Source organism: Echiichthys vipera (assembly GCF_963691815.1).
Source record: "Echiichthys vipera genome assembly, chromosome: 7".
NCBI lineage: Eukaryota > Metazoa > Chordata > Actinopteri > Perciformes > Trachinidae > Echiichthys > Echiichthys vipera.
In genome coordinates, this window is record NC_139832.1 from 6,477,552 (window position 1) to 6,503,386 (window position 25,835).

General features: G+C 43.0%; 2 protein-coding genes across 2 annotated transcripts in view; one reads left to right on the forward strand and one right to left on the reverse strand.

The window, feature by feature from the left end:
- Positions 1–1,215, forward strand: part of hapln3 (hyaluronan and proteoglycan link protein 3) — a gene marked incomplete at its 5' end in the record, with an annotated part of 5,592 nt that extends 4,377 nt beyond the window's left edge. The window contains 2 exons of the mRNA XM_083916050.1: positions 274–576; positions 650–1,215. Coding sequence (XP_083772176.1) covers positions 274–576; positions 650–927 — 581 coding nt within the window. The 3' untranslated portion in view covers positions 928–1,215. The remainder of the gene's footprint in view (positions 1–273; positions 577–649) is intronic.
- A 3,998-nt stretch (positions 1,216–5,213) lies between these two features.
- On the reverse strand, positions 5,214–25,432 carry acanb (aggrecan b). Its single transcript, XM_083916036.1, has 19 exons — positions 25,375–25,432; positions 18,691–18,775; positions 16,976–17,359; positions 16,008–16,182; positions 15,527–15,654; positions 15,118–15,411; positions 14,694–14,894; positions 14,134–14,308; positions 13,445–13,572; positions 13,063–13,356; positions 12,841–12,948; positions 12,493–12,600; positions 11,266–12,393; positions 10,976–11,089; positions 10,677–10,835; positions 10,161–10,243; positions 9,038–9,182; positions 8,664–8,846; positions 5,214–7,564 (listed from the first exon to the last, which is right to left on the reverse strand). Exons 2-19 carry the CDS (start codon positions 18,767–18,769, stop codon positions 7,473–7,475), a joined length of 3,978 nt encoding a protein of 1,325 aa, XP_083772162.1. The 5' UTR covers positions 18,770–18,775; positions 25,375–25,432; the 3' UTR covers positions 5,214–7,472.
- Between the last annotated feature and the right edge of the window lie 403 nt (positions 25,433–25,835).

Below are 25,835 nucleotides of genomic sequence, written 5' to 3' on the forward strand. Positions count from 1 at the left end.
CCTCTCACACAGGTGCAGAACATACGTGCTAGCTTAATGAAGTCTTTGCGGTGTGTTCAAATGAAGGCTGACAGGAGACGAGGCAACAGTCGACCTTCGTCACTGCTAGTTTTAAGTTCAACATTCCTTCATTGTCATTTCTCAGCACTTGAGTACATTGAAACAAAATTTGTTCTAATCCGTTCAAAGTTCAAGTTGCTCAGGGGCACTACGTCACCTGCCTGTACTATGTATGACCATAAAAACCAAATTGCCCTTCTCTTCCCTATGTAGGCGTGGTGTTCCCCTACTACTCTCAGAAAGGACGCTACCATTTTAACTTCTTTGGGGCCCAACAAGCGTGCCGGGACCAGGAGGCCAGTCTGGCTACATTTGAGCAGCTCTTCACATCCTGGGAGGAGGGTTTAGACTGGTGTAACGCCGGCTGGTTGGCTGACGGCACAGTGCAGTATCCAATCACAGCCCCACGTGACGGCTGCGGGGGCGTGGACTTAGCTCCTGGACTGCGCAGCTATGGACAACGCCATCGCCTCCTCCACCGCTATGATGCCTTTTGCTTCTCCGCCTCTGTCAAGGGTCAGTATGAGTGTGTGAATGTTTTAAATGTGAATACATGACAACCTCACTCATGATTCTCTTCCTCTGTCAGGGACTGTGTACTTCTTAAAGCACCAGACCAAGCTTAACTTCACAGAGGCGCTCCAGGCTTGTGCCACTGATGGAAGTCGAATTGCCAAAGTGGGCCAGATGTACGCAGCCTGGAGGCTGATGGGACTGGACCGCTGTGACGCCGGATGGTTGGCTGATGGGAGTGTCCGTTACCCTATCACAAAGGCCCGTGCTAACTGTGGCCCACCAGAACCAGGAGTGCGTAGTTTTGGGTTCCCCCCTCCATACCTGAAATTCGGCGTCTACTGTTATCGGTAGATGCTTCGGCTCACAACACAAGACACACACAAACCATTCTGACAGCGCACTGGTTCAAAGCTCTGCACGAGAGGTTAGCATTAGCCGTAGCCTGGAAGCAAATTAGCAGTTTGTTCATTTCTGAGCTATTTTGAGGCCATTTGGGTTAATCGCTCTCCACGTCTCCATGAGACTGTCACTGATCAGTATTGAACTTCACTACCAGTCGACAACTGTTGAAATGTAACTTGTGAAAATGGACCCTGTGGTCTTTTTAGGGCAATCATGCTACTGCAGAGGTTTGGTGCTATTTTGAGTAATATAAGTGGTTAAAAATACTCTTTTGGATGCGTTCAGCGCACCGCCCCAAGCTAGTCAGTGTTAGCCCTTTGGGGCTGTTAGCCTCTCTCTGGGCATTCTCTTTACATGGCTGATCAAAGGCATAAACTGTCACTATGACTTATTGGATGGATTTTCATGCCGAAAAAGATCATGGGGTCCATTTTCGCCAGACTTACACTTTAATCTATGAACATCCATCATGTTGATACCACTTGCACTCCAACAAAATGTCTACATCATATGGCCAGAAGTATATGGACAACCGCGTCTCGTCCCATGGGCTTTATTCTGCTGTTGTAACAGCCTCCACTCTCCTGGGAAGGGACCCGTCTGCAGGAATCTGTCACAACAGACTTGTTAAGACAACATCTTGAGATGTTGAGCGATTAGACACGTCTCACTGTCGGCATTACAGTTCATCCTAAAGGTGTTGGACGGGGTTGAGGTCAGGGCTCTGTGCAGGCCAGTCAAGGTCTTCAACACCAACCTGTGAAATTTCTTTATAGACATGCTTTTGTACACAGGTGCAGTGTCCAAATAGGAAATAACGTTCCCCAAACTGTTCGAAGCACACCACAGTAGAGCAGCAACGATGAGTCGATTCATAGAGAAACATTCTGCAGCTATTTTGATAATTGATTAATCAGTAAAGGATTTTTTTTTAATGCAGAAACAGTGGAAAATGCTGTTTTCAGCCTCTCAAATATGGAGAGTTTCTGCTTTTCTCTGCTCTTTGTCGTATGAATATCTCTGAGGAACCGGAATGGACTCACTAAATATTATAGACCAAACGATAAATCATTTAATCTTGAAAATATTCATCAGATTAATCAATAATGAAAATAATTGTTGCAGTAGCATTTGTGTTACCCTTGATTTGACCTAAGGGGTCTAACCCTGACCATGAAAACAACCCCAGATCAAATAATATGAACATGTGTCCACATATTATTGGCCATGTAGCGTATAATGTCCAAACCACAATGACCTCCCTCAGAAAAACCGAACATCTTCCCATAGTTTGTTTATAGATTCAGTTATTTTTGCTGCAGGTTTTTTCTCACAGATTAAATCAATCTATTTGTGCTTCAAATCCTTTGCAAATGTTTTTAAATGTAAAGATTATTCATTTTAAACTGAGTGAAGGTGTTCAGAATCAGAAGATCTTCAAATGAAATCACTGCTCCCCGACCATACCTCAATCCTTTATCCACCCTGTATTTATTAACACGATGTATGTGACATTTAATCTCGGGAGCTTCATTCTACAACCATAAACTTGTGCCTTGTTAAAGGGCGTGGAGGGTGTTTCTCTGTATTTTCCCGTCAGATCTTTCCAGTTGTTCCACGATCGCATACTCACTAACTGTAGGCTACTCTTTCTTTCTCTTATACTAACTCTGTCAAATATACTGGAGTTCCTGTTTGTCCCCTGGAGTGTCCGTGTGTCCTGTTTTTATAAAGTTTAACGCTTCTCCTTTTTCATTTTTCTGAGTGATTAAGAGAAGTGCTCTGTGATGGAGAAAGCAGAAGTTACGAGTGAGTATCTGTATTGTTGTGATATTTAAGCTACCTTGTTTACGTCCATCGTGGAAGAAGAAACAGTGTTTCCTTGCATACATGTATCTTTTTGTTCATTATCTATGTCTACCCATTTGTACTATTTTCTACAAATTAATAAAAACACTACTTAAAGTTCTTTCAACTCCTGCGGTTAGAAAACCGACTTTACGTCGAGCGCAAACTTGTAATCTGAGGATGAAAATGTCCAGCTGTTCAGGCTGTTCTCATTCAGGGTTCGTACATTTAACAACAAAAAGTAATTCACTGGAATTCAAATGTAATCCACGTATTTATTACTGCATACTTGTATTCACCCTCTGTCTGGAACGGTCCATTTCAGCACCTGTCTCTTTAAGCCTCGACCCAGAAAAGCCCAGTCTGCTCTGATTTGCTTGCCAGAAAAATATGGTGCACCTTTGTAAAGGGAGTTCTTACACTGCGGGTGGAGATGCTCACTTTGTTGAATCCCTTGTTTTCTGATGCAGGCAGTCCTCAAGGTATCTAAAGGTTCACAGTTTATGGGTTGGTAGGCACTCCCGATACCCAGATGAATGTTCCCAAGCACTGAAAAAGTGAGTTTTTCATGATATGTCCCCTTGTGCCATGTGTGGGGGATCCAGCAAGGGTGCTTTTTTATTGTTTTTTGGATCATAAACTGTATATAAAGATGGAAAACGCATCTCCACTTCCTCCCACTGTACAAAAGAGAAGCCACCTGTACTTTAATTTTTTTGTTTGACCCACGACCCCAGACTGTATAAAAAATGGACCTCTACGTTGAGGTCTGTTCTCTCAACTTGATCCAATCATCCTCACGTAGGGGAGTCGCCATCTTGTCAGACTTTGACTCCGCCTCAGTTCCTCTTACCAAAAAAGGGCATTGTAGTGATGTTGGGGGGAGGGAGATACGTCCATCTGGCTGACGAATACCTCCGAGGAGAAGTGAGGGCCAGCGGCTAGCTGTCAAAAAAATTCACCTCCCTCAGTGTTGTCATGGAGATATGACCTAAGCATACAGACTAGTATGATTTTTTTTGTACCAGGCCTTAAACAGGTTTAATGATGCTGTGGAAACAGCCTATTTAACATGGGGGTGAATGAGAAACTGCTCTATTATGAAACCGGCCCCTAGTGGCCACTCGAAGAACTGTCAATCCTGGCACTTCCTGATTGAATCAACCAGGACGTCGCTGGGGTTGGGGCTTGCCCATTACCTATCGTCTTAAATAAAGAGGGGCACGACTAATGACCTATACTGCAGCCAGCCACCAGGGGGCAATCAAGATTTTTGGCTTCACTTTAAGGGAGCTGTCAAGCCGTCCATCTTGTTTTGGATCATAGGACTGGATCAAGTTGAGAGAACAGACCTCAACGTAGAGGCCACGTCCATTTTTAATACATGTCTATGGGTAAAACAGAGTCTGGTCCTGCAGCTTCAGGTGAGTCAAGACTTTTAACTTAATGCACTTATTTCAGAAAGTTTAAATGGTTATCAAATGAATAAGAAATCAGAGATATTTGTAGGTACAGTACACTTTTATTGCTGGATGAAGTGATGATGTGCTTGCAGTAATATTCATAAACCACCACTGGTTGGTGTTGCTCTCAAGGTGCCACACACTTTCACTTACGGTCCAAACAGGAATGCCGGGGTAGAGAGGTGAGATGGGTGACTGACCTGTACAAAACAGCCACTGTATGTAAACAGCGTCACTCTGTCTGGTGAGCGATGCACTTTTAGATGAGTGGGGTCGAACACGTGCTACGCCCTCCTGCATCCGGGTGTGAACAGAAGTCCCTGTGATTATACGGCCAATAGGTTTTTATAAACGCGTCCTATTTACACCTGCTGACCAAACATGAGTGGACACACACATAAAGATTACATGCCTACACACACACACACACACACATATACACATCAGAATAATGTACACACATGTACAGTGTGACTGTGCAAACACACCACATAGATACATACTCATGTGCAGCCACGCATGTACTTATATACATACAAGGCGACTCACACACAGCAGGTCTGTTTGCGGAGACCGTAGTGATGAAGGTAGACGCTGTAGAGGCCGATGAAGGAGCTATTTACTGTGTGTTTTTTCACGGTTGGGTTCCACAGGAAGGTAAAAACAAACTAAATGCCAGGTTTGTTCCTTTGGCTCGGAGAGTTTACCTCAAATTCAACAGCTCCAGGAAGAAAACGACAGAAAATCTTCAGTGAGCGATTTATTCATAAGTTGGATCGTACAGTTCCCTAACAAATTATCCAAAGCTCCTGGGTGAAAAGTGATCGTTTTACAAACTACAATAATTCCACAGAGACAGATGATTCCAAGTTTTATTTGGTACAGCACAGTACAGCATACTGTATGTTCACATCAGGATTCGGGATCTGAACAAAGTCACAACAGACGTGTTCGCGTGCAACGACGTTACACATGTTTTGGTTTGTTTGTCAAAAGAGGAATCGGATCTAATTCAACTGTCCTCCACAAAATAACTCATATGTTGGCTTCATGTCGAGCATACTCTGTAATGTTATAGATTTAAAGATTACAGCATCCACATCGACTTAATTCGTGTATTTACTATTACAAACTTTGAGCAAGCTCACTCATCTACTTTCATATTCTCTGTGTTTACTGAATTGCGCGTGTCCCCGAAGGTGCACCGGTTTGACTGTGTGTGGTCACTGTTTCAGTGTTTGTGAGTTGATATGGACACAAGTATCTGCTGTCAGAGTTGAAAAAGCAAATCTTGACCTTTAAAAGGTCATGGTCAACATTTTATAACCTCTGAGTCGTCCTCAACCTACTCCATCTTCCTTCTCATCAGTTTTTAATTATAATTTCTACTGCTTTCACAGCTTCTTTCCCCTAAAATTGTTTTATTTATCAAGTTTTAAGAAGTACATTTCTGTTCAAAGACATATTCAAAGTCATATGAATAATAGCCACATCCCTCCACAAAGATGTCTGAGTCTTTATTTTCAGCTGGCTGTGAAAATCAGAAGTCATGCCCCGGCCTTACCAGCTCATTAAACTAACAAACCAACAGTTATGGACAGTTCCTGCTGTTCAGAGAATTGTAGAGAGAATATTTCCAGTGAGAAACTCATCCATTCGGTCTCACATCAGAAGGTACTGACAGAAGTCGCTGATTACTCTCGAGAAAGTCACAAACATGAACCACAACCTACGAAACTGGGTGTGGATCTTTTGCAACCTGGTCCTGGCAGTTCAGCATCCTAATGTAGATCTCACTCGTCACTCAATATGGCGTCCTTGCCGTACGTTGGCTGGGGATAAGTAATGTTTTTTGTGTGTCTTTAAGGTGCACTGGATTCAAATGATTAGCACAGAAGTGACTCCCGAAAGTGCATGAGTGCTGATTATTTCAATCCAGGTCTGTTGCAGTGACTTTAATCACGTCTTGAACTTGGATTTCTATGTTCATCATCGATCGGAACAGCACAATCATTTCAGTATATCTGATACTGTGGTGGCTCTCAAACTTGAGGTTGTGACGAGATAAACTGGGGTCTTCAAAGATACATTTCAGCAATGTATCGGCATGTCTTCTTCACCCTGCTTATACTCAAATTTGGGATTTTATGCAATACTGTAAGGCATTCAAATAAAATAAAACTAAAACTACGCCATTCTCCATATTGTAAGTGAAAGCCGCGATTATACTGGGGACGCACACATGGTTCTATCACACCTTATCTATGTTCAGTGTGGTGTTTCACGCGTGTGCATTTCCCGATCTATTCCAGATGGTAGTGTTTGGCGCTGTCGTCTTTTTTTGCATTCCTTTGAAAAAGGCGTATTTCCTCCTTTATCACTCTTTATAAAGTGACCATTACTGCCCTCATCCTAGCATTTTGTCAGTTTCTTTTTCACCTTCGACTGGAATGGAGTGTGCAGACATGGGCGGATGACGACAGGATGACAACATTTATGTCACGCAGATATGGACACGTGGACAGGGACGGTATCATTTCGGCTAAAGAGTGCTAATGCTGTATTTTAAAGGGTCACAACCAAAAAGTTTGAGATTTATTTTCTTTGCCTATAATGTAAGAAACAATATTGTTTCACCAGTCTGAAGCACACAATTGTAGGCCTTAGAGACCAAATAAAAGAAATAAAATCTACGCAGAAACACAGATCTAGAAAAATACCCTAACAATAATGCAAAAGTCTGTGTAGCAATGTGTTTGACTTCAGAGAATCCAGCTGCAATCGAAAACACTTTTATTTTATTGGGCTGTTTTGGACTTTGTGTGTCACTCTAAAGCCTCTTACATCACTATTTGACCACTTTATCTACCTTAGTTTGTGTGCAGTGCCCGTAACGGTTTTCAGAAAATTCTATCATGTGCATTGAGATAATGTGTCCAGATCACAGCTATAAATTACAGAGCAAAAATACAAAGAAAAAAAAGCCTTCAGAAGGTGCAGGGTGACACTCAAAGATCCAAAACATCAGTCAATTACAATAACGCTGTCTAAATGTGATTGTGTGTGTGTATATACATGGTAGGGAATATTATCTTTTTGGTCGGGCATTTGCATTGGTGTCCATGCTTCTTTACAAGAGGGGGTCCTTTGTGGCTCTCTGTTGTATGTCCTTTTCATTCCTGCTCAGAGCAGCTTCCTCTGTTCCTGTTGGCTGCTGACTACTTTACTTCTTCTCCTGAGGGACCTTTTGTGTAGCCTGTTACTGTTGGCGCCGGCTGGGGGAGAAAAGGTACGCATACTGATGACATCATGTAAACATGAGTTGCCAATAGATTTATAAATTACCCTGAAGTGAGCAGTGGCGCTATGAGCATTTCAAAAGCTACCACGGGTTCTTCATCAGAGTAATGTTGAAATGTTCGCTCTGCAGGAGGTGTATTGAACACACTTTGCAATTTATGTCCTGTTTGTTTCAAGATTTAAATCTTACATTAGTCTGGGGCCTACATCTCTTCATCATGAATGAAGTGGATGAAAAACATGCACTATGGGCGCCCAGGTAGCCTAGGGGTTTAGGGTGTCGGCAATGAACTGCAATGTCCCCAGTTTAAGTTTGACCAGGGACCTTTTTTGCGTGCGTATCACATACTTTGTGATATACTGTTGACTTGACAGTGGGCGATGCACATTCTGATATAACTGCTATTTAGCCTTGTCTCATTAAATTTAAACTCCGGCAAAATTGAACCCTTAAGGTCTTTTTTGGCATGAATATACGTCCAATAAGCCATTCAGACATTTTTTTTCATTGATCACCTATTACCAGAGAAATCCCGGACAGTAGCTAGCAGCCGGACATGGCTACACTGATTAGCTCAGTACGGATCGCTAAACCATCCAAAGCGGCTTTTTTAACCACTAATACCTTTAAAAAAACACCAAACCTCTGCAGCAGCATGATAAGAGTCCCTACCCATAAAACAAAGCACCGACAACGTAGTTAGCGAACCCGGAGTTTATTAAAAGAAGACGGCCATCCATATGCAGAGGACGCCCCGAGCTACTCAGTGTTAGCCGTGTCTGGCTGTTAGCGACTCTCTGGGATTTCTCTGTTAATAGGTGATCAGCGAAAAAAGTGTCTCGATGACATATTTGATGTATATTCATGCCGAAAAAGACTGTGAGGTCCAATTTCACAGAGTTACACTGGGGACAATGCAATCGCTTTGTTTTTCCCTCTTTGTTTTGGTTGTTTTTGGATAATGCTGCAAAATTGAACTGTTAACTGAGCTACACTGGAATATTATTGTTTTAAGAAGCATTTTTACAACATGGATTATAAATCCACATGTCAGCATTTCCCTGTCAGCTCACCTTCTGTACATTCCACTTGTGGCTCCTCCCACTGTCCGTCTGGCATGCAGCGTATGACCGGCAGGTGGCGCTGTGTGTAGCCTGCGTCACACTGGTAGCGGACTATAGAGTCTACGGGGTAGCGCTCTCTGCCGCTGCCCATCGGTCGGCCGTGTTCCACTGCAGGTGGAGCGCCGCACGTGGCTGAAATAAAAAAGATGGACAACAAATTAAAACATAAAAGGAATAAACAGACATCAAGTGACATTTGGTTACAAAGCCTGTCTGCTTTAAGGTTGCTGGTTCACTTTTTAGCAAGCAAACTTTTCCACATCCAAAACAAATTTCCCTACTAGAAAGAACTTGCAGAATCACTCCATGGCCTGTAAACCTACCAGGGCCAGTCTTGCAGGTGAAGGGAAGGTGGTAGTTGCAGGGAACGTCATTCCACTGTCCGCCCTCGTGCCAGATCATCACCACACAATCCTCCTCAGAGTTGAAGTAGTTGTCTGGCTGGTTGGGCCTCCAGTTCTCAAAGGTCTAAGGAAGTCATAAAGACGATCAATGCATACATTCAAAAAAATGTACATGATGTAGATAGTTGTTAAGTAGTCTGGCTCAATGGAAGAACACTCTTGGGGCTCTTGGCCAAAGGTCAGGCTTTGTCCCTCCCTTGCAGTGCTCTCATTTGATTAGAGTTGATTTGCCACGTTTTAACTCTAGAAGATGCATGCACCAGCGACACTGACCTGACTAATGTAGGTTACTGATGAAGCTAGCAAATCATCTGTGGTTTGAACGAGTCCGGTAAGCTCCTCCAGAACTAAAGTATAGGCAGGCTTCACCTCTAGGTCTCAGACGATCAAATTATGTTTGTCTTTTCTTTTAGTAAGTCTCACCACATAAATCTTTTTAAAGTTCCCTCCCAACACCGTTTTGCAGAGGTACTGTCTCTTTGGGCTTAGTGGCCAAGCGCTGTACTGCAGCACCCGCGTGTTTGCACATTCGCCCATTCACTCCAGTACTTGTGTTGAAGAGGAGATAACCTTTGTTTTGGATACCAATCAAAAGGTTCATAATTATCTTCAGACCCTCTACTAAAAATGTATGATAACATCATTTAAGACCGTCCAAAAATCAAGTTATGGGAAGGAGAAGGAGGGTGTGCGGCTAAAAGGGCCGTAGTGAAAAACATTCAGCAGCTTAGGTCCCGTCTCCGTAAAGGCTTAACTCTTCTGCTCAAATTTTTTGTGCATTGTGTCTGAAGTTTTTCTATCGTTTTTTCGTGTTGTTTTGTGCATGGGCTAGGGAACAGTCCTCCCGCGTTCATGAGAACCAGAAATGGCAGCATTCTAAAGCAACCCTGTGCCACTGGGCAGCTCCCATAGGAATGAATGGGCGCCATTTTTCGGTGTGCCGTCCATTCTTTTAAAATGTCCATGGAGTGGAGTGGCAATAGCCTCCAGGGCTGGAGGGGAAGTGGCAAATCGAGACTAGTTACTAAGCAACCAAACTCACCAGAGGACTGCCGTCTGTCCAGCGGAACTCATTCTGCACATCTTTGTCATTAAGTCCAATCCACTGGTAGTCCTGGCCGTTGGCTACATTGTAAAGAAAAGGAAATTTTAGCTTTGAAACATCTTATACATACTGAAATGGCTGAAGTAGTTACAAGATGGATCATTTCTCCTTAAGATACAGGTGCTAAGTACAATAAGGTCCTAAGTTTGAAACCAACCCATGCAGCTGTCAAGGGTCTCCTCCAACATGTGGAGTGGGGATGGGCATGAATAAGATAAGCATGTATGGAAACAGATGGAAGAACCTTTGTTTTTAAAGTAGTCACAAGAGACATTGTCACTCCAGTTCTTCTATATGCAGTACTCCATATGTTGAGGTTAGCCCCCACTAGTTAACACTATAACAGATACACACACAACATTTGGGTACTTATAAAATCACACTCACATGCTTGTGAGTTTGCAGACTCTCAAATGTCCACAACCAACTAGAGACACACACAGAGCTACTCACAGTTGACAAACTGCTGCTCCTCCCGGGATCCGATGCTGACCAGGTGGGCGTTGACCTCCCTGCAACGTTGCTCAGCCTCAGACCAGGTGTCTCTCTCCGCAAAGTGAAGGTAACAGCTGCCCATGAACTCCAACCAGCCCTCCTCACATCCCTGCACAGCTAAACGCACAAACATACACATCAAAACACATTTGGAAAAGCATAGTCTACTTTATATCAAAAATTTCTATATTGGAATTCAACAACAGCTTAATGACAGACAATAATGTGGTGATTGTAATGGTAGTTTGGGGACTCACGTGTCGAGCAGTCTTCACCAGTGAAACCTGTAGGACACTGACACACAGCGAGCTCTCCCTGCACAGAGCAGGATCCTGAACCACAGGGGTTTGGATTACAGGGGTCTGCAGAGGCTGAGAGCAGAGAGAAAGAGACTTTATGACGGATTATGTAGTTCCAGTTCATCAGGGGTGCTGCATCAAAAATGTTGCCCAAAATGTTGATCATCAGAATACAACATATTTTTAGCCTTAAGAAAAAAGTATGATATCAGCAGAATGACAGCAAAGTAAGTCTCTAAACCACATACCTTCCACTACTTCAGGCTGCTCCACTACAGCAGGGGTTGCTAGTAACACGGATGGTGCTGTGGTTGGGCTGGTGTAGGCTGCGTCTGGAGTCACTGCATAAACTGTAGGTCCTGCACGGCTTTCCTGACCTTCTTCCCCAAGTCCTGATTGGCCAAGACTGGATATGTACTCGTAAGTCATTTCAGATGGTAGGGTGATAGAAAGCCCTTCAGCAGTCGGTTTTTCATGAGGGGCTCCACTTCCTGAGAGATACACGCTTTGGTCCAAAGTGCCACTGAATTCATGATGGATCCCGGAACCACTTCCTTCCCCGCTTACCTCCACCACCCCGCGTCCTTGCTCAGGGTGGCGTACCAGTGGTGTTTCGGTCACTTCCATCAGGCCATTGTCTGTTAGGTAGATGACATCACCACTATGTAGGATAAGATCCCCAGAGGCAGAGCCGCTGCCTGAGACACCTGATGGAAAACCACTTGAATAGCCGCTGTGGAACCCAGATCCAAAGGGGCGATATCCAGACACCTCCTGTTCACCAGAGGGCTGGACTGTTAGGTCAACGGCACTGTGGTCGACAAATGAGATGCCAGAAAATCCACCGGATCCTGATCCCGACATACTACCAGATCCAGACGCACTTGATTCCAAGAAGGCCCCACTGGTATCGATGCCTCCCTGGCCTAACTCCTGCTCAGTGGGTTTTTGGTAAGTTCCCGACACCTCTTCCATCTTCTCATCCACAATGATGATCACAGAGTCTCCACCACTACCACTAATGTCCCCACTTCCACTGGTAAAACCTGATCCTGATACACTGAAGCCAGAGTGTTCTCTGCCCCGCTCCTCCCCAGATCCAGATGCACTACCCACTTCTCCGGATGTGATGATGACAGCACTTCCCCCTTCTGCCTCCTGTGGACCTCCAGAGGCAGACTGGTCTCCAGAAAAGACATCAGTACGTCCACTGAAGATGACGTTCTCTCCTGAACCAGAGGCGTCACCACTGACACCGGAGGCGTCACCACTGATACCCGAGGCGCTGGACTCCCCTGAGAGCTCACCGCTGGCTGAATGATCAGCCGAGCCAGAGCCAGACACATCAACAGGGAATGTAGGTAAAATAGGTTTCACTGGGGGAAAAATTAAGAATCAAGTGTAAATTAGATAGTATTTTATATCTTTATTGAAAGAAAACTTTTCATTCATTCAGTAATTTCCAGTTGTCTTACCAGGAGGAGCAACTTGATGAGTTGTGATGGTTGTCTTGTTGATAAACTCCTCTATTTCGGTAATATTAACACTGATTTCAGTTTCATTGTAGTGTACAGTAGTTTCACCTAAAGACAAAGAGATAAGAAGATGATATAATAATGAATATGCAAAGAAATATCATATCATACCTATAATATGATATATTAAAGGAGCTGTACTTGAAATACTGAACAGAAGTGGGCTGTCATTGCCTCCACACAGCTAAGAGAGAATTGTTTTCTCATGGCCATGTGTGGGCGGACTGGCTATCAAAACACCTTTTTACAACACAGAGGGAGAGTGGCTGCAAGACTGATTTGTCTCACCTGTGGGAGCAAAGTAATCAACGGAGACAGTTGTCTTGTTGATAACATCCACTGTCACAATTGTCAGATCGACACTGGTTTCATTTTCAACGTGAACAGAAATTTCGGCTGAAAGACACACAATGAGATTACTTTTTAATCTAATGTTGGTTAATTTGGTTGAAAGGAGACTTTGTCATTTAGGTGAGTTCATTTTTGCAACCACATCTAATGCTGTCCTACCTTTAAAACAATAGGCATCGTAGCGTGAATGCTCATCAGGAAATCCTGTCTGGTTGGGGTATGCATAGATCATTTGGACCCCAACCTGACCGCCTCCACAGTGAGACCTGGGAGTTGTGATGGGGTAGCGGACGCTGCGGTCCAACAACCAGCCTGGACGGCACTTGTCAAGCCCTTGCTTCCAGGCAGCAAAAAGTTGCCCAGTGTTGGCCAAGGTGGTGTTGAGTTTCTGACAGTGCTGCACGGCCTCCTCATAGGAGAAGCTGTCGTAGTCACTGGTGAAGAAGACCTCACCTGGAAGAAGCAGTTACAAACATTCAGAAGAGTTCAAACCTGTCAGATACAGTAGGAAGGAAGATATTAAAGTCAGTGGGCTCCTCACCTCGCAGACGTTCCACATAACAATATACATCGTAATGTTCGCCAGCTGGCCTCAGGCCGTAGGATCTTACTCCTGGAAGGTGTGGAAGATTACCAGCACAGTTATCTCTGGGGGACACGATGGGATACCTGAGCATGAAAGAGGATGTTGGTTCACTTTATTAAAGCTTTGCTTTGCCATGATATCCCTCCAGGGGCCATATTCACAGAGTATCTTAAGACTAAAAGTGGGTCCTAACTTGCTGACTTCGGAGTAACTAGGAGTTTCACGCCTAATTGTAGGACTCATAACTTTTTAAGATACGTGTCCTCAGCTGTCGGTCAGGAGGATTTTGCTCAAGACGACAAATGCCCTATTCAGAACCAACATAATGTGGCAGTTCATTCGCTTCCTCATTGAAGTGTTTCTATCATAAATCCACTCTTAGGGACTCATTCCCTCTTAGCCTGTGCATGGAAGGTATGAACATGATGTCATCCATAGCAACGAGGTCAACCCCGCCCTCTAGTCTTAGCTTAAAAGTTGGTCCCAGCGGCTTTGGGAAAAGGTTTGAATAATTTACTCTGAACTAAGAACTTTTAGTGCTCCTCAGGAGAACTCTTAGCGCTAACATAAAATGGTTTGTGCATATGGCCCAAGGAATCAAGATATATTGGTCTATCTCTCTTCTTCACAAGCATCCAGCTCACCTGACAGTTTGGTCGCGGAGCCAGCCGGCATCACATTGGTGCAGGCCTTTCTCGAAGGCTGCCTGCAGCTGCTGAGGGCTGGCGATGACTGCCCCAACACTTTGGCAGGCCTGATGAGCCTCCACAAAGGTCAGAGTGTATCGGCCGGTGATGGGTCGGTAGTGGAACACCACACCTGGGAAATGAGAGGGTGGGAAGAAAAAAACCCACAACAGGACAGAAAGAAGGTAAAATGTCTAATTTTGTTATTTATTTTTCTTTAAGCTTAGCCTACTTTATGTATTCTCCCATCTTTATTTTCTCATTATGCATTTTTTTCCCAGTTCCAGATTTCGGTCATAGTTTCATAGTTTGAACATTTAAAAGTTATTTGTTAGCTGCTCTGTAATTATGTAATGTTAATTCATCCAACTACTACTACTACTTGGACACTGCTGCTTAAATACTTAGATGTAGCCTACAACCTAAGTGTTCAGCCCTCTCAGAAGTTTACACCTTTTTAGAAATGTATATTTACAGTTTATTTTTCATTGATTTGTGATCAATCAAGTACAATTTACCTGTGGGAGCCATGGCAGTATCTAAGCCTGTCACACTGGGTGGGATGGGTAGTGGGGAGAAGATGTCGACTTCTCCACGCTTGCTCTCCTCTCCCTCGGGTGTGGGGGTGAGGCTTGGGTACATCCCAGGGGCGGGTGTAATGCGGATGATGTCTGGAAAAGGGGTGGTCCTCACAGGCACGGCACCAGCATCCTCACCAGCTTAGGAGACAGAATTGCATAATTGCTTGATAGACATTTTTACAAAACAACTTTGAATTATTGTGTCAACAAAAAAGCTCCAAGAATGCACTAAACATGTAACCTGACTCCGCCAGATCTATTGATTCGCATGTTTCGCATTTTCTCAGCATATTCATCTGGGAACTCTCGTTCTCTCACGAGGCTACTGAACATGTACTGAACATCTCCATGAAGGATTTACCTTGGAAGCAGACAGCATCATAGCGGGTGTCTGGGTAGGGGTATCCCGTCTGGTTTGGGAACAGGTAGACAGTTCTGACTCCAATGAGCCCCCCTCCACACTGTGGCCTGGCGATGTTGATGGGGTAGCGTACACTCCTGTCCCCCAGCCAGCCAGCATTACACACATCCATGCCATCCTTCCAGGCGAGGTACAGCTCTCCGGTGGTGGCGAGCCGGGCCCCGAGTTTAGCACACTGATCTCCGGCTTCATAGAAGGTAAACTTCTCTACAGACATGGAGTAGAAGACCCTGCCTGGAAGGAGAAAGGATGGGAAACACTGACATAACAGTCTACAATCCTCTCCACACTGCAGAGGTTTCATGTGAGTCAGGCAGCTTTTGTTGCTACCCTTGTTAGATGTGTGTACCTGACAGCTTCTCAGCAAAACAGTACACGTCGTAGGTCTCGTTGACATCTCTCACGCCATAGGTTCTCACGCCGGGGAACTCCTCCTTGTCTCCAAAGCAACGTTCCCGCGGCTCATGGATAGGATACCTTGAGAGGTCAAGAGAGATGTTAGTAAGCAGATGGACTCAGAAGAAAAGTCAGTAACAACATGAGTTTGTTTGTGAGTTTGTGAGTCTGACTTTCTAGTGTTTGTTCACCACGAATGCCTTAGAAAAAAGTATGTCTTAAAGTGTGCGTTTGTCGCATCTTATCCTTTTCTAGACACTTGACTTTTCATCCTGTCTACATGTGTGTCCATTTCTTCCCCACAGTCTAAAGACATGCTGGTTTAGTGAATCAGAAACTTTGAATTGCCTGTTTGATGGTGACCTGTCCATAATGATCAGTATAAGCAGTTTAGAAAGGATTGATGCATTCATGGATGGATGGACGGACACTACCTGACAGTCTGATCAGAGAGCCATCCAGCATCACACTGGTGGTATCCGTCGTCGTAAGCAGCCTGCAGCTGGGCTGCAGTGGCGATGGTGGCGCTGTTCTGGATACAGGCTGCCTTTGCCTTCTCAAACGTCAGGGTGTAGCGGGTGGAGATGGCTCGATAGTGGAACACAATACCTGTGAGATATAGAAAGCGAGCAGAAGACAGAGGATCTGTGATTAAATATCTTTGAAGTTAGTACGTCAATTCCAATGAGATCTTTTCTAACAGCATTTGTGCTTGAATCTCACCAGACCTCTATGAACTCGATGAGAGAGTTATAACTCAAACCAATTAATGTATGCTATGGATACTTGTTTGTACCCAATCAAACACCAGAGGTCAGTCTCCAGGATATTAGTCTTATTGGAGTTAAGCTGGAGAAAGTTAATTGACATCCAGTTTTTTAAATCGTTCAGGCCGTTTCGTAGAGAGCACAGCATGCTGGGGTCTGAAGGCTTAACAGGAAGATAAAGCTGTGTGTCATCAGCGTAACAATGAAAGTAAATTCTATGATGATGGATGACATCAACAAGAGGGTGCATGTATAGGGAGAATAAAATTGATCCTACAAATTACCCTTAAGGCACCTAATGTTTGACTGGGGGAAAATGACAACATGAAATTCGAGTTGGATAAATAAGAAGAGAACTAATCAAGTTTGAATCAACACGTGCACTAAGCAGTTTGTTTTTGTGGAAAATAGAATAAAGTTTTGGTAACACAGGGATTTTGCTGCAAAACATGTTTGTAGAGGTGTAAAAAGATCATCCTGTTAACCTTTAGTTGAGAGGAACCTTTAAGAAGAAATTTCCGGGGCTAAGTTGTTTGTTGTACTAATGGAAGTTTGATGACCATGTGGTGAGTAGATAATGACTTTAATATAGCAGTGAACTCAATTAAATCAAGCTTAATGTTTCGGTTGCGTACCCTGAACCTGGATGTCCACAGAGTCGTAGTTGTCCTCAATGCCGTGCATGACCTCGCAGCGGTAGGTGCCAGAATCTTTGGACCTGAGCTCCGTTATCTCCAAGGTGGCATCAGTGGACACCAGCGGGTAGTTGATCAGCGTCACTCTGTCCAAATACTCTGTCTCCACTTGAACTTTTCCCTCTGACGCCACAAGGATCGTGGTGACTTTCTCCTTGACGACGTAGCTCCATTTGATGCGGTGGGAGAGCGGGGCGACGGTCGGGGCTCCGGGGTCGTTGACTGTGTTGTCCTGGAAGTAACACGGCACCACTACCTTGCTGCCCAACAGAGGACGGAGAGGCATCTCCATAGGGATGCTGACACGCAATGTGCCATCCAAGTCTGGGGTAAAGATAGGTTAAGTTGTAGGTCTTTTTTATCTGTTAATGCGGATATAACCTAATATAAAGTGCAAATACACATTTTCACACAGTAATGGCAGTAGAGCTAACATACAAGGCAGCAGCAATTTTGGGTGTTTGCTCAAGGACACTCTACCTAAAGTTAATGAACCTGATCTACCACGCTGTAAAAACATGAACTGTAAAAAACGGTAAAACGACCGGCAGCAAAGTTTCCAGACAGATACTTTAAAATTACATAAAATAACTATATTCAATTACATTATGTATGCATTTAAAAAAACAATATAATGTTAAAAAAAGAAACCGTAAAAAACAGTTAAACGACTGTCAGCAAAGTTCCCAGATGGAAATCACAGTAAATAACCATATTAAATTACAGTATGTTTAATGAATTGTAACTGATTTGAACTTTTTTGTTAACAGTCTATTACATGCAATTCTGTGATACGGTTATTTACTGTAATTTCACGGTATCCGTCTGGAAACTTTACTGACGGTCGTTTTACCGTTTTTTGTTTTACAGATGGCCCAAAATAACACTTGAAAATCTGTCCTAGCTCTACTTGGGATTACTTTGTGCTTGTTGCTTTCTAGGGAAAATATCACATCCCTGGAAACGGGGTCCAAAATGAACTTTTTGGATCTATCTGCCAATGGCTACTAAACAGAATTTATTTTTTACCAGCCATAAAACTGAAAAAAACAAACAAAAAATGTCATTAAAAACACAGCAACTCTTTTTTGCTGCTGCTGCTGCAATAAGAAAGTCCTCTTCCTTATCTGTTGATGCTCCACTTTACGGTAAATTCTGCTCTGTGGTACCCGACCAGTACCACTGGTAATCGAGCCGAATTGATGCAAATCAAAATGTGGTAAATAAGATTATGTGTCGCAGGGATTAGTTTATGGTAAAGTAGGCATATTCGAACAAAAAGATTATATTTTATTTGCCAACATAGACTTTTCACTTGCAATTGTAGAGTGGTGGGTGCAAATTTTACACTCTGGTGGAATTAAACAGGAAATTAATTTGAGAAAAAAAGGTTAAAAAAAGGGGGAAAAAGAGATAAACTCAATATACTAAAAATAAAAAAAGGTCTGACTCAGCCAATACATCAGCAGCACATTTAATCAAGTTCTAATTAGTAGGTTAAACAAAAGACGCTGACAAATACCTTTTTAATACAGATTAATATAAATGTCTAATTGTCCTTCCCATAGGCCCAGTCAGGTTTCCACAGTGACAGGAATTTAATTTTCACCCAGTGACGATGAAGATAAGAATCTGTTTAATTAAACCACACTCACCGTCATGGTTTTCAAGCTCAAACAAGGCTGTCGCCGAGATGAGGGGCAAGGACACACACAGCAGAAGCAGGGGGGTCATCGTTACCTGAAAAACATCCAAATTAATGGAATTCAATTAGTGCGGATGGGATGATTAATGACAGAAAGGACAAGCAGAGCTCAAAGTTACTGAGAGCGGTTTTAAATGTTTATAGTGGTATTTGGTAAAATGATGCTAACTGTTTTTACTCCTCTCCACCGTAAATGCTGCACTGAATGAATGAGTGTTAGAAGGAATGAGTGGGTTCATTATCATTTCCTCTGCCACTGAATGCCACTGTGTCTTTTCATAACTCCTGTACGCTTACATTCATATTCCACGTTATCCAGGATACTCCGTGCATCTGGCTATTACGTCAGACTCGTTGGCTAACACTGAAAAGCGTCAAGAGTCTCTGGTATCATTTGGAAATACCGTACATGCTCGCTGAGGAATAAAAGCCCCTCTGTCTCCGGGCACAGGAAATGTCTTTAGCACTAAAATTAAGTTCGGGCTGGGAGGGAGAAGTATGATTCATTCATTCAAATGCTTTTCCATTTGTCACAAACTAATGAAGACATGAACGTTGAAATTGGACTTTTGTTTCCGACGTTCAAACTGTTCTTTCTCTGTCTGTGAGCACTCAGTAGCTGCATTTATAGTGTCTGTGCATGTGTGAAAATACAATCTGCTGCTGTCAAATTGTTCTCAGTATCTCAAGTCTTTTTGATTACAACAAGAGTAAGAGTGCACGTGCTTGCCAATGTACTGCAAGTGTGCGTGGTTTGTTTTTTCCATGCTGAAAACTGCGATGAAATTCAAATTAAAAACTTTGGGCCAGACTGAAATAGTTTTAAAACTGACATTGATGGGATGCAGAGGATGCAGAGGATGCAGAGGATGAAGAGGATGAAGCCTCCTGACGTTGGTGATCCCTGACTTTTGCTCTAGCACCACCATGAGGTTGACATGTTTGGCTTTCCGTGAAATATCTCAATTACATTTAGATTGATCACGGAATCTGGGACAAATATCCATGATCGATCAGACTTGGGTGATCATCTGACCTTTTTTTTTTTTAAATGGGTCCAAATTCCTGCAAAACGAATGTTCTTATTGTGTTTACTGCTCATTCTAGCCTGCAAACGTGCTAAACTAAGATGGTAAGCATCTTAGTTTAGCATGCAAACGTGCTAAACTAAGATGGCGAGCATCTTAAACATCATATTTGCTGAACATCAGTATGTGAACATCGTCGTTGTGAAAATGTTCTCATATGTATATATGTATTAAGCTCAAAGCAACACCAGCTGCATACACTTTTGTTTCTCTTTCTTTCAATTTTCATTTGAAGGCCAATGATAAAGAGTTGCTAACACACACACACACACACACACACACACACACACACACACACACACACACACGTAATTAAATAGCCTATATGGTCTTAAAGCTGCTTTTTTCATCTATTTGTTTTGGTAAAAAAAAGATTTAATTTGACCATAAGCATCAGCTCCGCTATCACAGACCCACATCTGTCAAACCCTGATTACCGCATTGCTTATTTTCTCTCAGCTTTCCACTGCTGTGACGTGCTGCACAGTCCAAACGTACGAAACCATCGAGAGTCCCAACTGAACCCTCATTGTGCTGCGTGCACGAGCCCCAGGATGGGCTGCAGAAAGCACTCAGTTCATTCCGAAACAGCCACACGGAGACGTTTACAACCAATAAACCCTGGAGCTCACAGTCAAATAGAGTTTGCAGTGGCTGACCTGAGGTCGGCAGCGTGGTGAAAGGCTAAAAGAGAAATGCATGGCCTTTTAAGTTCAAGTACTCATCATGAAAAACACAAGCTTATTCACTGTAACACACTGGTGTGTTCGTGTGTGTGCGTGTGCATGCGTGCCTGTGCATGTGTGTGTGTGTGTGTGTGTGTGTGTGTGTGTGTGTGTGTGTGTGTGTGTGTGTGTGTGTGTGTGTGTGTGTGTGTGTGTGTGTGTGTGTGTGTGTGTGTGTGTGTGTGTGTGTGTGTGTGTGTGTGTGTGTGTGTGTGTGTGTGTGTGTGTGTGTGTGTGTGTGTGTGTGTGTGTGTGTGTGTGTGTGTGTGTGTGTGTGTGTGTGTGTGTGTGTGTGTGTGCGTGTGCGCACTGCTAGCATTCTCAGAGTTCCACAGATCCAGGACGTACAGTAGGACTAATATTTGCCCTGCTGTCTAAGATCTGTCTCAGAGTTAATGTTTGCTTAGTTTGGGAGGAAACACAAAATACCACACAGTGGTAGACGGATGGAATAATCACACACTGTTTTATTATCAGTCTGTGATTTTCAGTCCCACCCTGGAACCTCTTTAGCGATGACGTCTCTTTGAACTTAAAGTTATACTTGTATGAATTAAGATACCTTGTTTAGTCCGCCCCCTATATGTTCCCCTCTTAAATCCATACACACACACATGTTCCTATTACACTTCTGCCCTTACTACAAACCTGACTCAGAAGATGGAAGTTCCCGATTTCTCATTACAAGTGAATGCATCATAATCGTTAGTGACGATCCAGGCTGTCAGACCAACCAATGTCAGCAGCGTCACTAACATGGCGGTATATTTACATCCAGCCTGCAAATGTCGCCACAGACACGGATACTATAATCCAAGTAGAAGTGCTTTCATTAGTGGGTCACATGATCAGTCACCATTGTTTTAACTCACTCTGTGATAGACAGAAACTTGAAAGACAATTAAATAGATGAAAATCTAAGGATTAAAACTTTAATGACGTTTTGTTGGTTTTGGTATTCTCGTCTTTGAGCCTTTCCCGCAATTGTTTAACGCTGTTGGACTTATTCTGAACTTACTGGATTCTTAGCATATTTCTATTTTTCAACAACAACAAAGCCCCTTTTCCCACCAGACAAAAACAAACTAACACCCACTAACATCTGGTTCTTGTCCTTAGTGGTTAGGGTTACAATTCATTCTTCCTGGCATTCGTTCCCAGGAGGAAACGACTGGTCTAGTCACGGGTGTTTATCAGCTCCAGCTCCGATCGTACTGATCAGACCGCAGTGATCAGACCGCACTGATCAGACCTCAGTGATGATGAAAACATGACACCCGGCTGGACACATTCATTTTCCCAAGAGACTAAATAAGTAACGAACCACTGTCACTGGCCTGCAAGTTGCTTCCTACTGTTTACCAATCATTTCTCTCCAACACATTTGTGATGTCAGATGCTTTTAATTTTTCATTTTTTTAATAATAAAATAAAATTATTTTGCTGCTGCATGAAGACCAATAAAGAACAACTTAACAGCAGCTGAAAATGCAGTTTTTGCATTTTTTTCAACTTCTCACCTTGCTCCTGTACTCCCGAGTGTGTCAGCACTATATGACAACCCTGTTGGGTGTGGTTTGCAGGTCGGTGGGTTAGAAATATCGATAATGCGTTTTGTGGTACTGTATTAATTCCCAAAAGCACCATTGATTTTTAATTAATAGTTTACTTGCAAAGACTGGTGGCGGTGACAGTGGTTAATTTTGAGTGGTTTAAACACCCGACTGCTCGATAGCAGTGTTGTATCTGCAGCCTTTTGACTCTTCCACTGCAACGTAACAAAGTATGCATTTGGTGGTGTGTTGAAGCTTTTCCTAAAATTAGACGTAAAAAAAAAAAATTGCTATAAATCGCCTCACTTATATTATCATAATACAGGCTGTCCCAAAAAATGTATAGATTAGTAGCTGATAACTCAATTCATATATTTTATGGGGATACCTAAAAGGCAAAGTCTACGCTAAGAGACCTGCAACAGTCGCTGAATTGAGAGCAGCCATTGAACGTGAATGCACGCAAATACCAAGGGAATTGTTTCTTGTTTTGTGCGATTCCATTGCTTCACGTTGTCAGCAGTGTCTGGACCTGAACGGATGTCAGTTTGAGAACAGGCAGTGACGAAACAATGAAATGATGTTTGTAAATTCTATTATATTTCTAAAAATGTAATTTTAATAAACACCTACTTAAAGTTGTACTCCATAAGATTTGAGACACCTTGTTTCTAGCGGCCTCTGTGGCGGTAAGATGTAATTGCAGGTGAGCCTGTTCTTTCAGAGCCTCCATCTCGTCACGTTCATGGTCACTGTGTGTTGCCTATTCTATTATTATTATTGTTTTGCTCTCTGTGAACTTTATTAAAACACATTCACCTCACTTCTTCAAGTCTGTCCCCTTTATGTGACCCTCTTAAATCCATTCACACACGTTCCTATTATATTTTTGCCCTTACTACAAGCCTGACTCAGATGATGGAATTTCCCATTAAAAGTGAACGCTGCGTAACCGTTGGTAACCATCTGGGCCAACCAACCGCTGTCAGCAGCGTCACTAACATGGCGGCTTATTGACATCTAGCCCGCGAATGACGCCATAAACTCAGAAATTGTAATACTTGGCAAAAAAAGGCAAGTAGAAGTGCTTCCATTGGTTGGTAATATCATCAATCATCATTGTTTTAATTTTCCACTTTGATAAATAGTAACTTAAAAGGCAATTAAAACGATATAAATCTTACAGAGTACAAATTTAACAATTATTTAAAGTGTGTATATACATTTTTTGGGACACCCTGTATATTGAATCGTTACCCCTGTATCCAGATATATATCAAACCGTTATATATTCAGTGATTGCAATGCTCCCTTTTCCTCAGGATCACATTCACACCTGTACACACACTCTTTTTAAATGCATCATTTAAACTGTGGCCACTTCATAACGTGCACTCGCATTCATGCACAAGCCACACCGGGCCAGGTCGAGCCAATCAGCCCTTTCCCCACACTGTGCCCATTCAGTCGGTGGGGTGGCTGCTCGCTCCCCTGTTCGGCCGCTGTGGTATGTTCCGCTCCCAGCTGAGGTGGAGGGCAATAAGGCCTTAGTCTGTTCCAGCAAAGGACAGGGGCAGGGTCTTGGGGGGTGCGACCGTGCCAAGGTAAACACCAGGCGGGCATCCAGGGGAGGCTCACCACCTCCCACTCTCCTCCAACCCTCCGGAGTCTCTCAGCAGGAGAACAGAGTTGACATTGATACGCATACACACACAGAAACACAGACCAACACTCATAGATTACCACGGGGATGTGTGAGAGCGCACGTCCCGATGCCCCTGGTAAAGAGACGTGTGTAGATATGTGTACATATGTCACTATAGACCCATACTGTAAGACCTGCGTTTGAGAACACACACAGACTCTTGTACAGTTAAATGGGTGGAGGGGAAAATTCTTAGTCACAGGTTCTTATGGGTGCGTTCGTACGTGATGCCGACATAAGAAAGAGACGCTTGAGCAGCATGAGCACATCTAAACGTGTCAGACGTGCTCAATATAAAAATATCTGCTTTAACTGAACCCTTTGGTCAATTCTGTCATTTCCATCATCTGACAATTACAATTCACGACATGCGCTCAAACAGCCTGGTGTATCCATGGTAACAGGACGTCACTCTTGACAGTACTTTCCTTTATTGCAAGAAGTAACAATGATGTTTTTTTTTTTTTCAATAATCAAACACTGTTTTAAGAATTTCTATTCAGCAGGACTTTTTTATTCCCATTAAGTTTCCATTTAAGACTTTCAAGGACTTAGAAATTGATGATATGAGAGTGACAGGGTACTCTATATGTGGTCGTTTTTATCAGTTAGAGGGCGGTCTGCAATGTCTGATATTTGTAAATGCATATTTTTGTGTAGGTGTGCATATTTTAGTCTGTATTCTGAGGTGTCGCAGAGGTTATTTACAAGAAAACATATATGTTTTTTAGACTTTCTTCTTACCTTTGCTTTCTTGTGAATTACGGAATAATTTTACCTCTTCGGGCTGTTTAAAATGTTTTAAAAATAAATACTGAAACAAATTCCTCTTTGGATTGAAGAGATTCAAACTGATAGACATGTGCAACCAGTGAAGAGGGGTCACAAGTAGACATCCCTCCATTTTAGGGGGTCACAATCCATAAGAGTTAAGACCACAAGTCGAGTAAAGGCGTACTAAGACGAAATGAATTCAGACACTGGGTAATTAAGTAATGGGATGCAATTACATGCATGCCACTCTCCATCCGGGGAAGCCAACCAAAATGCAAACCGACTAACACATGCATTTGATTCATTTCTATATTTCACTTATCATTTTAACACATTTCTGCTCTTAAAAGTCTTATTTTAGCCACATAAAGCAAAGCCACCTGAAACGACTGTCCTGAAGTGCAGTGACGTTAAACCAACAAATCCAACATCAACAATCACTTAGTTGTAAGAAAAGAAGCTGCATTGACACCTCACTGAAGTCAGATCAGCAAAACTCAGAAACAATATCTGTCTTCCAGCAAACATCACGACTCCCACGCCACCATGAGCACAAAAACTAACATATTCATCGTCTGTTTTGCCAAATGAGATCCGTATTAGCTAAATAACGTCATATCAGAACTGTTTGATATCGAAAAAGAAACTTCACACAGTTACCTTTGACATCTGAGTACAGAACCTCAACCAATACCTGTCCCCCAAATAGAGGATGAAGAGAGTATCCCCTTAAACCCCTGCACAATATTCCTTGTCAGGGACTCCGACTCTGGTGAGTTGGAAACGTACCGTTGATGCTCCTAAGCTCCCAGTGCCAGCGACTCCAGGGGCCTCTTGCTCCTGCCTGAGTAGGAGAGCAGAAAGAAGCTTTATTCAAACTCTGCCACACATTTAGATGTTGGACAGAAAGAGGGAGGGAGGGAGGGAGAGAGAGAGAAAGAGAGATGTGATCCTCTCCTGCCAGTTGGTGAGGTCATGCAAACAGCCTTGAATATCAAAGCTGAAGCACACAACCAGATAAAAAAATGATTCACAGCAGCAGGAGAAAAGATTCTTGATGGACCAATGTCAGATCATCTCAGTCTTTCTGCAGTTATTTGTTATACTGGTTTGAATGGGGGCTGATGCTGCTCCACACACAAATGCAGTATATGAAGGCAACTAGACAAATGTAGTTACAAAACGTTCAGCTGTAGATATGCATGTTGAGAATATCATTTATTCATGCTTCAAAATCAGTAAAACCATTA